General features: G+C 38.7%; 1 protein-coding gene across 1 annotated transcript in view; it reads left to right on the forward strand.

Annotated features, from left to right (window-relative positions):
* Positions 1-16,402, forward strand: part of LOC128871571 (DNA polymerase alpha subunit B-like) — a 32,951-nt gene that overhangs the window by 16,233 nt on the left and 316 nt on the right. The window contains exons 3-6 of the mRNA XM_054113428.1: positions 10,127-10,436; positions 10,591-11,078; positions 15,861-16,064; positions 16,151-16,334. Of these exons, the coding sequence (XP_053969403.1) occupies positions 10,127-10,436; positions 10,591-11,078; positions 15,861-16,064; positions 16,151-16,334 (1,186 nt within the window). The remainder of the gene's footprint in view (positions 1-10,126; positions 10,437-10,590; positions 11,079-15,860; positions 16,065-16,150; positions 16,335-16,402) is intronic.

Here is a 16,402-nt window from a genome sequence, read left to right on the forward strand (position 1 = left end):
TCAGACCCGCGTTATCCTGGTACAGATATGTTTTATATATTACAGCAGTTTAAATAAACTCTTGGTTATCCAGAATTGTATCAGTCATACTCAACTTATGTTTAGAATATGAAGGAACTCCTCAAGCACAAACTATCTCCTCACATGTCTCACTCATTTAACAACCGTTTTCCAATGGTCCCAACCCCTGGGCCTACCTTTAGATGCAATAGGTGATGAAGACTGATGGTTCCACCGACCTTGCAGAGATATGTAAGCTACTACGACAATAACAACTATTCATTGAGGCAATAAACATAGTTTTTTTTTTAATATCGCTTGACTAGATTAGAAGATGTTAAAGCCAAAGCACAGGTTAACTGAAAGAAAATAATTGGTACTTTATTTTTACTATTTGGAAAGCATTCATATTTGATCGCCGTAGCCGTATGTTTTTTCTTTTTTTTTTTGATAAAAAGGTTTGCAATGGCAAAACCATCTGCCGTCTGCTCGGAGGCGAAGACATCAAGGCGCACACTACAAATAGGAGGAGGAGATCGGCAAAATACCCCATAAAACGTATCAGATCTCATGGTGCTGACAACATCTATGTTATGTGTGTCGCTTGAGATAAAATCATCAGGGCTCTATGCCAATTCAATGTAAACCACGGATGTAAAGATATAAAGGGTGGTCAGGGGCCGATGTTGAATGTGAACCACACCTAAACGTCAACGACACCGTTGGACTTCTTTCTTTGGGGTTATTTGAAAGAAAAGGTGTACGTCGATAAGCCAGCAACAATTCAAGAGCTAAAGGATGAGATAATTCGGCACATTAACGGCATGGAACCTCAATTATGCCTCAACGTCATCGAAAATTTGGACCATCGGATGGAGGTGTGCCGCCGAGGCGGCGGCCATTTGGCCGATATTTTGTTCCATACGTAATTGAGCCATACCAATATTATTATAATAAAGAGCAATGACAATAATTTCCTAAACAAATTGTATTTTATTCAAAATCAACACCGGTCCTTGAAACTTAACCACCCTTTATTATTCACAGTGTTAAAATATGACCAAGGACATTCCCCAAACTAGTTTTGAGAGTGCTTTACCTTGTTAACATAACAAAAACAAAAAATAGTCCACTATTGATCATTGTTTAACGTTTTCTGGCAAACAAAATATTTTCCATTATGTTTCCTTTGAAATCGGAGTATGATCTTCCATGAGCATATTGAATTTCCGGAACAAATACGGTTTAAAATACGACTTTGATTCTCGAATGTTATTACAATTTGCCATTATGCGTCAACGACTTTTACATAAGTTTACAAATAATTTCTTTCTTTCTTGGGATTTTTTACATTAGAACCAGACCATCCAATTCCTATGTAAAATCGGTTGCTGAAAATCGATAAAATCTTTTTACTGTCATGTAGTTTTCGAGATATCTCCAGTTTTGGATTAGAAAAAATAAGATAGATCAAAAAAATTTCTTTTACCTGAACGGTCCGTAAATCGATCAAAACAAGTTATAGATCAGATTAAAGGTAATGAAATTTGCTCTCTGCCCTTTGCTATTTACAAAATTAAAAAACTAGTTCTTTTTGTAAAAGTATGAAAACTTTCGATTAAAATTGTAAAAAAATATGTATATAAAAAAACGATTTTCGAACATTTTTTTGTTTATCAGATCAGTCCATAAGTTCGTGCATATTTTACCCATAATTTCACTTTTGTACGATTTTTGCATACAAAAAATTATTCGCGGATTATAACGGAACTTTGTATTTATATTTTCTTTGGTATATTGTACATTCAACAAGTGATTTTAATCGCGGATAGAAGCACGTGTTGTTAAAAAATAAAATGAAATCTTCGAACGCGTATAAGAGGCATATTTCGTATTTTTTTTTATAAAAGTGGTAAAAATGCAACAACGGCTGCTGCAGAAATAAACACTGTTCACGGAGAGGATACCGTGGGTGTAAGGACTGCGCAAAAGTGGTTTTCAAAATTCCGAAGTGGAGGATGCCCCGTGCGCTGGTCGTCCTGAAGTCTTTAACTCCGACGCTTTGCTCGAACTCGTCGAAGCTGAGCCAAATTTGACAGTCGATATGATAGCTCAGAGCTTAAATTCATCGCATGGAACACAGGCACCTGATTCAGTTGGGAAAGGTTTCAAAGCTGCGAAAATGGGTTCCGCATAGACTTTCCGTCGCCAACCTGCAGCAGAGAGTGAATGTGTATTCTCAGCTGCTGCAACGGCTTGAAAATGAAAGTTTTTTGAACCGTATCGTTACTGATGATGAAAAACGGGTCTTTTACAATAATCCTGTTCGCAAAAGCCAATGGTTAGATAAAGATGAAACACCAGAACCGACTCCTAGAGATGGCCTTCACTCCAAGAAGATTCTCCTGTCTATGGCTGGTATTATTTATTATGAACTTCTGGAACCAAACCAGACGATAACTGCTGATTATTATTCCCATCAGCTATCAAACCTGAATGAGGCACTTAAAAAAACTACCGTCTTTAGTGAATAGACCTGATACTTATCATATTTCTTAAACCGTACATATCTGGAAACCAACTAATAATATCAGAATAATCGATTGTGTATTGGCCAAAAATGGTCAATGCAAAAAAGTGTATTTCTATTCTCAAGCGAATAACTTTTGCATCTTTGAATGAGTAAAACAAAAATACGTAAATAAAAATTGAATGAAATTCGCAATTTTAGGAACTTCAACTAGTAATAAAAATTTTTGGCGACATGATTGAAAATATTTCTTATTTATATTCTAAGTACGGTTTGTGTGGACGATGCTTAGCCAGTTGAAGTCACGAAGCTGCTCGTTGCCGCAGGATGTCTTTCAAGAAAGCCTCACAAGTTGAAATCTCCTGCTGTTACAGAAAAATAAAATTACTACCTCTTATGAACTTAATATCTTAAAGGGCCTAAGATTAAAGCATTTTTAAATATTCACGAGTTCAAAAAAGCTATAATAGTCACAGAGCAGATCCACAGGCTCTCATCCATCTATCGTAAATTATGACCCGACACATTCACTGAAACAAATTTAATAAAAAAGTTCAATTGTTAATATAAACAACAAATAATATTTTGTTTTGTTTCGCAGCATCACTTTACCAGGAGCAAAAAGTCAAAATGACAAATACATATCGGTGAAAATGTTCGTGGTTTTAAATTTTCGTTTCACAAATTGTTTTATTTTATTTTGTGTTTTTCCTTTTTGCACTCGTATTTCGCCTCAAGTTGCTACTCACGCTTCTGGGAATTGCGAAAAAGTACGCTGCAGCCGTGTAGCACAGATCGCCATCGCCATCACCATCACCATCACCATCGCCAACGTCATCCAATAGATCGCGCCAACCGACCAACTGCCACATTTTGACGCGCACTCAGCCTCACTTTTCGCATGCACATACCCATACCAGGTTACATACATACATACATACATACATATAAATGCACATAGCAACATAAGGCAATAATGTTTTATATGATTTTCCTATTCTGCATAATGTGATGCATCGTGCGGTGCTTGATGTTTGGCGCTTCTCATTTCACATACTACATACTTACCAACGTGCACAGGAGGTTATAAATGCACATACATTTACATATACAGACGTGTATCTATGTATGTATATCGTCTTACACGGCGGTACTGTGCGGCGTCTAACATTTGGTTATGCTTCTGGCATTTTGCTGCAGGTCATAGTTACGTTAGATTTTCTTTACTTCTTTGTTCCTTTTTTTCGTTTGTTTGCTGGCTGTGCATTTTCTTCTTGTTGTTTTGTTTTTGTTTTTAATTTTGCATCGACTGCATTGGATTGCGAAAAAGAGTTCGTCGAATCGCCATAACGTTACTTGCAAGCGGCAATGAGCAAAGCTTTGGCCCAATTGGACTGGCTGACTGACTGATTAACTGAGCTTGCGGACAAACAGGCAGACTGACTGAGTAACTGGCTGACTGAATGACGGAATGGGTTAGTATTGGAGGGTTGAAGCTCGTGTGGGGTTATAGCTTTGGTCACCAGCATTTGTCGATTTCCTAATTTTTCTACTTCTTCTTGCCTTATGCCTTATTGCTGTCATTTCATGTCCCAATTTAGTTCTGTTTTTATTTATTTGCACAAATACATACACGTACACACATTTCGACGCATGCATTATAAGTAAATCTGCATATGTACGTAAATTCGACATTTGTGAAGTATAAAATTCTGCATCGCAATTTGATTAAAGCGGTACCGGCTATAATGTTGATAATAATGATCAAATTTTATGTCGTCTCCTTTGATTTCATTTTTGGGCAATAATTGAAAAATGGTGCCAGCGCTAGTAACTTTCCACCGTTTCGTTGCACATTGTTTTTGAGAAAATTGATGTTGGCTGGCTATTTGAGTGGCCAGTAGCGCGTTGGTTGATTGTTTGCATTCATGGATGACAATTTCCAGCAGCGTTAGTCAATTAAAATGCACAGTTAATGAGTTTTCTGTCAGTACTTGATTCGCTGTCGAATTTCCAATTACGATTATTGTAATTTTCTATTTTAGCTTAGCTAATAATATTACACTGCAATTTGATTTAAAATCGCAAATACCTTTGTCTCTCAGATTGCAAAAAAAAAACAAGCAAATATAAAAAAAAAAACAATTACAAAGCACTAAATACAAAAACTTGTTCTACCTAACTACTTAGTTTTTAAAAACATCATTTCAATAAAGTGGAATGACAAACAGCAGGCAATGGGAAGTTCAGCAAGGAGGTATAGTTAGCTTCTAAAATGTGATTAGTATCAGTGCCTGAAGGATTGATACACTATCACCCAAACCCATTCTCTTCAGGAACTTTCAAGTTCTTATTCATGAACATACGGCGTGGAGAAAAAATTATATACCTTCAAACCTTACTCCCAGATATACATGCCTTCAGGATCTTCCGTAGGAAAATGAGAAGAACCCATATTTACATACATTCAGATAGTCAAGCGGCTTTGAAAACCCTTCCATCAACTGCAATCAGCTCAACAATGGTAAATCACTGTCTGAATCTTTGTAAACTGTTAGGGAACTTCAACACAGTATTATTAAGTTAAATTCCTGGACATGAAGGATATGAGCGAAAGGAAATGGCTGATTATCTAGCTCAAAAAAGGGCAAATATGTCTCTACTTGGTCCTGAGCCTTTCTGTGGACTTACAAAAGGCCACATTAACAAATTTCTCAGAAAGTGGGAGGAGAAGACATTCGTTCAACACTGGCGGAATTCTGTCGGTTAGCGTCAAGCGAAATAATTACTATCGCCGGGCGGAGAAACTTCGGACAAGTTACTTTACAGCCTGAGATATCATTTAAACAAAACTGGTCTATCGATTTTGTGAAATGGACACTGAAAATTCGCAACACATTCTTTGTGAATGTCCTGCACTAGGCAGAAAAAGGCTGCACGACCTTGGTGGTACTGCTTTGCATTCATATAAATTATGGAATAATAAACCTCAGAATAGTGATAAAATTGTTAAAAAGCCTTAAAATATAGACACAATAGATTTCTTTTGCTAGTGGTGTCCAGTAGCCTAATAATAATTCGGTTCGATTGTGGTTCGGTTTCGGCAAAAAACAAACAAGACGAACTTTGACCAAACTTTTTTTGTTCAAAAATTATATAAACTCCCAGTTTTTGTAAAACTGGTATAATACCACTCTTTTTCCGTTGGATTACTTTGAAATATCTATCTGCTCCTCCATCGACTCTATCGAGTGCGGCTAGTGAGAAATAATTTAGTGCTGCAGATCAGCTGTATGCCATTAGTTGATGCCGCAATATAAAATTATTCAGAAATGATTATTAAGTAATTTCTTGCACACGTGTAAAACTTAGTTCTTCTTTGTTATTTTTACGAATATAAGTACAGGGTGTAGGCAGAATTAGGAATTAAAAGCTAAATTAAAGCTCCGGCCAATTGCTGGAGAAGCGATGCCGGCATGCACTGACCCCGCCAACGATATTTTCTTTTAGTGCTGAGATGGTAGCTGGGTTTGTTTCATAGACTTTACTTCTATAGAAAAAAGTTCATAGAGCTAAGATCGGTCGGCCTGGGTGGTGATATATAACCGAATCGGCCTATCAGTTTGTTAGAGAAAAAATCACGCGGTATCGACATGGTCTCTGGCGGGGTGAGCCATTTTGGTAAAATTATTACTGAAGGAAGGATGTTCTCTCATTATTGGCAAAAAATAATCGCTTAGCATGTGCCGATTAGATAAGATTCCGTCCATAGAAATTGGACCGTTCACCTCGATGCAATGCACAGCAAATCATCACTTTGGGACTGTGAAGTGGCTGTTGATGCTTTAATAGTCGATTGTGTCTTTAGGTGTCTAAAAACGGCAAGTTTGCTTATTGACACTACCATTTAAACGAAAGTGCGCTTCATTACCCCAAGATATGCTGCTTACCGTACGAAATCAGTCGAACATTGTCTTGCAGAAATTTTTACGCAAATTGTAATCGTTAGGCTTAAGAGCTTAAGTCTAAGATCTGTGAAGTGTAAGATCCTTTGTCAATATTTCATGTACAATAGTTTTTGGAAGTTCCACGGCAGCCGCTCTTTTGCGCACAGATTTATATTAGTGCGAAGGCATGCTAAATATTTTATAATGAAAGAATTTCTTTTTTAACAAACAAAAATATTAATTATTACTCATCAATTAGGAGGCACTTCAAATTTTACTCAAATTTTTTCACAAATATTTCTAGCTAAGGAACTTACACAGTTTAAATAAAAAACTATTTGGATGCTAATAATGACTAATAACTGTTGCCTGAATTGCGACGCTTCGCATAATGATTATACAGGGTATTTCAAGTACGAGTTTATTTTTTAATTTCAAATGAAGCTCCAATTGTTCTTATGAGAAATTTTTCATGACGGAAATGCATTACCTGCCGATGGGTGCCTACACTACAGAAATGTGCTCTAATATTTGTAACATTGATCGTAGAACCCGGCTTCCAATGAATTGTAGTCTCGAAAAATTCGCTTAGACTACGGCGTCCTCGTTGATGTAACAAACAGAAATTTTCCCAACATCTGAACACAGAATCGTCCTTTCCGAAAAAGTTAGCTTTGGGCGGTGTACTAAAATCCGTTTTCTATCATTTGAATACTCACTATACGATTTACGATCAAAGTTGGATCTATCGCGATAACCCAAGGTAAAAATAATCATTTGAGTATCACTACAAGTCATCCACATTCTTGGGCAAGCCAACTTACATAGCTCGAACCTTTTGTTATATATTTTCTGAATCCAGTTCGGCGGGACACATTATATGCATATGTATTTATATATAAAAGAATTGAGGCGTGTGCCAAGATCAGACCTTTAACCGGCTCTCAGCGATTTTGAGGGAATCAGCTGATTGGCTGATGTAACCGGGGTGATGAAAGCAGTTTGTTAACGAAAGCACTGGCCTCTGTATAACGACTGAATGACCGAGTGTATGAATACGTGCAAAATGAGCAGGCAGAATTCTGCTTCTGAGTCGCCAAAGACATGACAGTCGAAGTTACTCTCACAATTTTGTTTTTCATCATAAGATAGCCAAACCTGACAATCTATCATCCTTATATATAGCTTTTGAAATCGTTGAGGCAAACATTGAGGTAAAAACGGGAACAACACGAAATACTCAGCTCATGGCTCAACACTCGGCTATACCTACTTATCTAGAATCGACCCCGATATACTAAACATATGTCCGGCATGTGGAGGCACCCCGCACGACACTAACCACCTTCTCACATGCCCTTTAAAACCTACTCATCTAACACCCCTCTCCCTCTGGACCCAACCTCTCGAAACAGCATGTTTCCTGGGCCTACCTTTAGATAAGCCAGACGAAGACGACCGGGGGTATACTCTATACTGAAGGGGCTTGTATTACTGCTACAACAACTCGGTCACATGTTTTCAGAGCATTAGCACCTATCTGCAGCACTGTAATGGAATCACCGCCGTATTTCTGAGCCTCTTCCGACACGTTATTTTTCCGAAATATGTTGCATGACCTAGCTGAGCAGCAACTTTCCTTTCTTCATTGGCCGAGATCAAGAAATAAAAATAGCAATGTCTGCTTTCTTGGGCGAGCTGCGGACGAGTAGAAGCATTAAGTGAAACTAAGCATCAGCCTTCTGTTGAACCTTTCTCATACTTCAGGCATCTGGGTATCATCGGGGATTTATACAGTATGATTTTTGTTAGTCAAATTTTCTGTTCAAGGAAGAAGGAGGGGGTGTATGTGTATTTGTTGATGACGACCGAACGATGACTGAGTCACGGTTGTGTTAGCCGTTTCGTACTGCTGATGAAGTTCGTTGGGTTTCCAATTTGAAGTCCTTTATATCAGCAGGCATCGCAAAGAAATGAGAGCCAAGCTACTTAAATCTTAACCCCGTGAAAGCAGAGCAACTAACTAACAACACCTCATCCCTCAAAGAACTGACGCAAAAAGGAGTCGAAGTAATGCCGATTCTCAGAGCATGCAGAGCAAAAGTCGAGAGTTGTTGAGAGTTTGTTAGCCTCAGAAGATTCTTCGAGTCCCTCCAATCTACACGGTCAGAAAGATTTCAAGACCTTAGTTTGTGTAAAGCGCTCGCTGAATTGACGCGAAGGTGGATCTTCAGGAGCAGACCGCAGGTAGTCAACGGTCCTCGATCCTCTCATTTCGCGGGGAGACTACCTGGCAGGTCCCCTGGCTGGCCAGCTCATCCACCTCGCAGTTTCCTGCCCACCCAGTTAATCATACCGCTTTTTGCCAAGAGTTATACTCCATTGGGGTTTAAGATTTAATTTGAGAATGGCGTTAGTGGTGAGTTTGAAGTGGTCGTCCAATTTTACAAACATTCGCCACACTTTTTTATCAAATCTAGATCAAGCGAAAATATTTGTGTAGTTGAACTGATTAACAATATCAATATATAGTAATAAGCAATCATCGACTTGAGCGATTCAGCCCGAATATCATATTAAATAAATCACACGATATGAATCCGCGTAAATGCAAACCTCTTTGGGTATGAATCTGTAGTTCGACAGCGTCCTTCCCACATCTACGCCGGTCAGAGGGTCATAGGCAATTTATCTTCTGTTTATTATCCAAATTTCCGAAAACGACAATAAGCGGTGATTCCCTTCTTTTTCTAAGAAGAAAAGTTCCTATGTTTTGATGCGAATTTGAATTTTTGTGGATTGGGCAGAGGTGATATAAGCTCCTACCTTATTCAGATTAATCTTTTCATTCAGGAATCTGGTGCTACGATTTATCGGGCCTACCGAAATTGGCCAGCCTCAGTCCGTCAGTGGACACCAAATTTATATTACTGCGTAAGGTGCCCATTCTTAATATGATTTATGCTTTTACAAGCCTTTAAGCTCTTATAAACTCTTAAGTCTAATACGTCGTTTGTCCCACCACTTGCCTCTGTATCTCAGTTCGGCACAAAACTATAGCATGCATTTTGTTGTCCAATCGTTCTTATTGGCCATTATTGCGGCTTAGCTGCCATTTGTCAGTTGGCATTTAACAGACGTAGAGAGTGATCGTTAAATATATATTATGGACCATCTATGTGTCGGGGCCACAATGTGTGGAAATTATTAAATTGTTTTATTTCATAATTATTTCGTCAATTGCGATTGAATAGTTTGTGATTCCGATTTTCATTCGAATATTCAAATAACGTTCAGCCATTGTTCAGCGGTGGGCTCGAAAAATCTTACCAATATTTCGCATTAGCTATTCGCTTATTAATATTCTCTCACGGACTAGCTGTACTTAGTTTGTAAAAGAATCGCAGCGGTATCTCGTGTAGTACCTGACATTTAAGTGTATTTTTGTAGTTGTTCGTTAAACAAAAGCATTTTCCGTTCCTTGTTTGCCAGTCTCTATTCGCATGATCAAATAATTTTTTGTATTATATCACCTTTTTCTATTCAATTCAAACACCCACACTTTTTATTGTGGTAATCTTTTATTATACATTGCCCACTGATGTGCACATATACATTTATATATTTGTATGTATGTATTTACCAACAGCACTGGCACACCACGCACCCACAATGCCACAGCAGGCTCTGGCAAGATCGTTTACACTTTTGGCAATCCAACGCTTATCGGTACCGCTAAATGGGCATCCACACAGCAAAAGAAAATCCAAGTTAAGCAATTGCTTCAGCACAACGGTGAGACACTGGATGGACTATCCAATTACATGTACGATTGTCTGCGGGAGAGGTGTGATATCGCAGCTGATCGCATTTTTCACATCGGCAAAGATTTGTGTAAAAAGGTGTTTGGCACAAATTCGGACGATTACGAGCTGAGTCAAGTGGACGAACATTCACAGGTGGGTGGTAAAACTTAATGAAGTAGGCGTACAACACTACGTTAACTGGTGAATGTCGTCGTTACTTTTTTCTTTTTTTTTTTTAAACAACACAAACAACAACTATACAACTTTTTTCATATTTATTTATCGTGTACTTTTTCTACCCACACAGGATTTGACAAAAACAATTGGTACAATTTGCTGTGATCACGAAGGTCCATTGGATCCCTCTTCGACTATGCTAGCTGGCACTGATGAGGCTCGCTGCTTAACTGTACGTTTGAATTTCTCTAAGGCCAAGTCGGTAGCAGTTTTCCCCGGTCAAATTGCAATCGTTTCAGGCAAAAATCCTAAAGGCGATACTTTCATTGTAGACGAAGTATTGGCCGAGCGGCAACTTAGCCCACCTACACCTCCAAAACTTACAGATCCATTGAGTTTTGTCATCGCTGCCGGTCCGTACACGCACTACGATGATCTTGTATATGAGCCATTGCATGATTTGATTGCGTACTTAAAGGATCACAAGCCGGATGTATTAGTGCTAACTGGACCTTTTTTAGATACGGAGCACAAATTGATCAACGAGAATGTAACATTGGCCGAATCTTTTGAATCCTTTTTTGAGAAAATGATTGCGAGCATCGTGGATGCTATTGGGTTAGTAATGAATTATTTCTATTTAAGACACTTTTTTTAAGATTTTAATGCAGCCTAATCGACAGCCACAAGGACCCTTTGGGCTGCCGCGGACTAATCCCCAGTCCATAGTCTAATCCCTAGCATGAGTGCTTACACCGAAGCTGGACTATTTTAGAAGAATTGTCTATGTGTCGTTATTAAATTCGGAGTTTTCAAAAACCCAATTTTTTTTCTATTGCATTAAAAAAACTTTTTATTCGAACGTTAGGAACTTCTGGAAAGGTTTCTTCTTGATTAGCGCGGTAATCGCATAAGCGTTTTCGGCCGAGTTTAAAAAAGCGCACAAGTCCTTTCTGCCTCATGCTGATTAAACGCAGCAAACGAGGCTTTATATAAGAACGTACAATTATTGGCGTATTCCGATGGTATTGACTTCGATAACAATTTCAGCCTTGAAATCCAACTGAGAATCTCTCATGCCAACAAATGCAACTTTGGACTAAGTAGACAATTGAGTAGTAAAATCCTCTCTCGATAAGCAAAACTAACACTCTACAAAGCTCTAATCGTACCTGTCCTAACGTATGGCTCAGATGCGTGAACAATGACAATATTCGATGAGACGTACCTTGAAGTATTTGAGAGAAAGATTCATCGGTAGATATTTGGTGACGGCGAGTATCGTAGGTGATGGAACAATGAGCTGTATGAGCTTCCCGATGACATAGACTTAGTGCAACGAATAAATGTCTAGTGGGTACGTTGGCTGGGTCATGTCGTCCGAATGGATACAAACGCTACGGCCTTGAAAGTATTCGATGCGGTACCAGCTGATGGCAGCCGAGGAAGAGAAAGGCCTCCTCTGCGTTGGAAAAATCAGGTGAAGAAGGACTTGGTTTCATTTGGTATGTCCAACTGGCACCGGTTAGCTCGAGAAAGAAACGACTGGCGCGCTTCGTTAAACTCGGCCGAAATGGAGTAAGCGGTTATCGCACCAATCAAGAAGAAGAAACGAGGCTAAGTGCTTCTCCACTTGATCTTCACTGTCCTCTTCCACTGCTACAGCCAGAAGATACTGCACCGAATACTTTCAATGCTGAAGCGCTTTTATGTAATAGTGTGACATGAACTAGTCAATGGAGCCTTTGTATCTTTATATTTTGTACTACAGGGTGCGTCATCTTTTATGTCGGTATGAAAACATTGAATAACTTTGAAAAAAAAAAACAACTGATTTGTATGTTTATGTCGGTATGAAAACATTGAATAACTTTGAAAAAAAAAAACAACTGATTTGTATAAATGAGGTATTTTTATTTGGTTCTGTTATTTACAATTTATTAAAACTATGTATTTTCTGAATGCAATATCAATCCAGTGGACATCTTTATTAGCAATCACAAACTGCGATCTTTTTTGTGCGTTTGTCATCACCTTGTCAAGTATTTCGGGTTTCATAGCGTCGATTTCGCGGTGTTTCGGTGTAAAGCGATTCATGGTTGAAATTATACTGAATTGACGTATCGAAAACATGTACATATGTTGAAGTCGATCGGTTGATAAATGACAAAGTTATTCAGCGTTTACATGCCGACATAAAAGATGGCGCACCCTGTATATTTCTAACTAACTGATATCGCCATCGCGCAAGGTCCATAATCTTCAACAGCATCTTTCTCCCCAACATTTTAAAGAATGGAGGAGGAGAGCCCATGTTTCTGCGTTACATAATAGGACGGGTATTATGAGAAACTCATAAAGTGTGATTGTGTGATTTCTGTTCGTTGACATGCGACTTTTCTACTTGATTGTCTATTTAGTCTAAAATAGTCCGAAAGATTTCGAGGCTGCTAATATTGATTTCCAAGTAAACGGATTCCCTTACTACTTCAAAATTATAACTGTCAACAGTAACGAGGGCGCCAAACCGCGAGTGCAGTGGCTTTATTAATGATAGGATGTGCGATGTATTGTACCTTTTCACCACCAGACGCATTCACTTCACTTGCTTATCCATTTCCGAAAAGGCAGAACTGAACGTTGTGGTTATTGCGGCCGATGCTATCAATTTAGTCGACATATGCCAGTAATTATTATTAGCGGCCGCCGTGGCCGAATGGGTTGGTGCGTGATTACCAATCGGAATTCACAGATAGAACGTTGGTTCGAATCTCGGTGAAACAGAGAGGCTAGTATTAGTCAACGTCGTTTTACGAAGTCGTATTCATTTTGTCTATTCGTTTGCCTTATTCTTTTTTACAAGCCGTTCTAAGGCTAGAATTATTGTGAATATATAGTCTACGGCTAATTTACCAGGTCTGAATCCACTTTGATATGGTTAAAGCAGTTCATTATGGGTGGATCTCAGTCTTTCATATAAGCCCTATAAGCGATGTTCAGAAGAATAATTCAGTGATAGCTGAATCAAATTGCTAAACCGCCCTTCGTTTGGATTAAGCAGATATAAAATTCCATTCATTTGACCATATTTTTCATTGAATTTGTTGTTCCACATCCCCACTATTGCTATTCTAACTTAATTCTCTCTGTCTCGGCAATGGAAGTCCTTAGGTCACCATTCAGCACGTTGAAGAATTCATGTTGTCCTCGTAAACATCAGTCACCAGGTCGCTGTCTTTATTCTTACCGAAAATCGCTCCGAAATTGAAGCCTTCTCTTGAACTTTCTAGTAAAACTTTCGGGCGGTTTTCACGTTGATCCTGAAAGCGACATATTTCCTTCCTGCAGCAGCGTGGCACTCCACGTCGCACATGTCTTTTCTTCTTGTTTTTTGGGGCTGTGATCACAGCGTGAGTTCTTTTAGAGCAAGCATGGGAGTTTTTGTGGCGAATCTGCTGTGTTATATCTATTGCGTTAGCTAGTAGCTTTTCGATATCTAGCTTTCCTTGTTGCACAGAGATATGTGCAGATCTTGGCTGCTCCTTGACTAGCTGCTCGGATTGCGTTTACACTTAAAACACTGTTCATGCCATCTAAAGCAAGCTGATAGATGAATTTTTTTTGCTGGGAAGTGGTGCTGCAGACTATCAGGCTTCAGGCCACGACGAAGTCAGACTGGTCGACGAATGTTTCCTCGTGTACGTTCCGCAGGGGGAACCAAAAAATTATTTCCTGTTCACTCCGGCGTTGAAGTCACCAAACACAATATTTATATTGTAGTGAGGGCGGCGCTCCTTCTAGCAATATTTAGGCCCATCGTCCCGCACTTCCGTCGAGGCTTGGGCATTTGTCCCCAATGATATAATGGAAAATCTTACTTCAATGCGGATTGTGTGCGGACGCTCGTCCACCGGAGTGAAAGGAAGTAACAGGCGCTGCAGTCTATCTCCCATCACAAATCCGACACATAATTAGCGTTCATTTACTTGATTGTTGTAGTAGACATCGCCTCGGTTGTTGTTGTTCTAGCAGCATAAAGCGTTGTCCATAATTATTTAGGTAATACTGCTGAAGTGGCAGTCCTTGACCGGATATAAATCCAGAACTTTCCCTTAACGTAGAACGGAGTGTCATGGAAACATCGTTCAATGCATTTCTTGAGAGGTCTTGATGCCAGCCCATTACGAGGACATCAACCAGCCAGGCAGAATACGCACCCCATTAAGGGGCCGGACATGCAAGTGTGGGATGCTTTGGGGCATCCTTAAAGCATAGCATTTAAGACGTCTGCCGCGGTAGTGGTCTAAAGAGAGAGGGTTCGCCCAAGGCTCCGCTTTGACTTTATTTAAGCGAGCCACTTGCTCCAAAATAAATGCCCGCTTAAAGGCACACTTTTTTTGTGGACAGATGCCGCATACTTCAGTGGACTCTTAAAATGAATACGTGGGAGCGGTCTCACTATAGATCGTTCTCTTTCTTCTGTAGCCCATTGTTCCATGTATGGATTGCCAACGTTGCACGCACAAAGGCAACCAGCTACGGCGGCAATCAAGCAACTCGGAAAAATCCAAAATGTACAAAAAAAAATTATATAAATGAACAATAAATGGGATTTTCTGTCTGTACGCAACAGTTTTAACAAAATTTACAAAACTCCAATTTTTCTGTAAACTACTTATAAAAAAGAAAAGAAAAAGTTTTTTCTAATAGCGGTCGCCCCTCAGCAGGCAATGGCAAACCTCCGAGTGTATTTCTGCCATGAAAAAACTCCTCATAAAAAATATCTGCCGTTCGGAGTCGGTTTGAAACGCGCGTCACAAATGGGAAGAGCTCGGCCAAACAACAGGTACAGAAAAGATGTACACGCCTATTATATGTATATATATATATATACTTATAAAAAATATATTTACTTCGGTTTTTCTGCCTACGAAGTGCATATAATTTTTTATCAAAAATACAGAAATAAATTTTTATCCGATTTTCTGATTTATTAATTTAGACGTTTTAATAAATTTTCAACATTAAAATGGGTTCAATTTTCATTTTCTCAGCCCCGAATGAGCAATCAACAGAAACCAGCCATTATTATTTCGTCTCCCATTAATTTTAAATCGATTTTTACATTCGGAGATAATAGCAACTTTGTGAACTCACATCTTTCAGAATACAAATGTAAGCTACATATCTCGAAAACCGATATACTTTCTGAATATCTGACTTCATATTCGAATTCAAGGGCACAATCATTGTAAGCCAGTGTAACCACTGGTTGAAATTATTGATATTGTCTTATATTTACAGTACTTAGCTAAATGAAACACATACATGTATATGTATGTGTGTATGTATAATAAATGCAGAATATTAATTTCATTAAATTTGTTCCATCTTTAACAGGACTATGACAAAAATTTTAATTGTCACATCGCATAGAGACGCCAATGCTGAACCTGTCTATCCCACAATGTCGATTGCTTTGCGAAAGACATATCCGAATGTGCACGTCTTACCAGATCCCTCGATGATCGATTTAAATGGCATCGTTGTAGGAGTGACGTCAACAGATATAATGCAGCATATAATTTCTAACGAGTTGGCATTGTAGGTTTCAAAATAGTTATTAATATTTTAATTACTTAATTAATTTAATAATATTTCATTAATTCAATAACTACTTTATTTTCTAGCAATGCCGGCGATAAGGTAAAGCGCATCGTGAACCATCTTTTCAATCAGGGTTCATTTTATCCTCTACACCCGTCAGCCTGTGACGAAGTAAGCTTTGATAGCTTCTTAGCAGCCAGATATGCAAAAATCGAGCAAATTCCAAATATACTAATATTGCCGAGTGATCAAAAGTGTTTCATAAGGGTAAATTTCATAGCATCTATGATAAGAAGAAATAAGGTCCGTTCTTAAAAAAACATTCTTGCGCACAT

The sequence above is a fragment of the Anastrepha ludens genome, chromosome 2 (assembly GCF_028408465.1).
Source record: "Anastrepha ludens isolate Willacy chromosome 2, idAnaLude1.1, whole genome shotgun sequence".
Classification (NCBI taxonomy): Eukaryota; Metazoa; Arthropoda; class Insecta; order Diptera; family Tephritidae; genus Anastrepha; species Anastrepha ludens.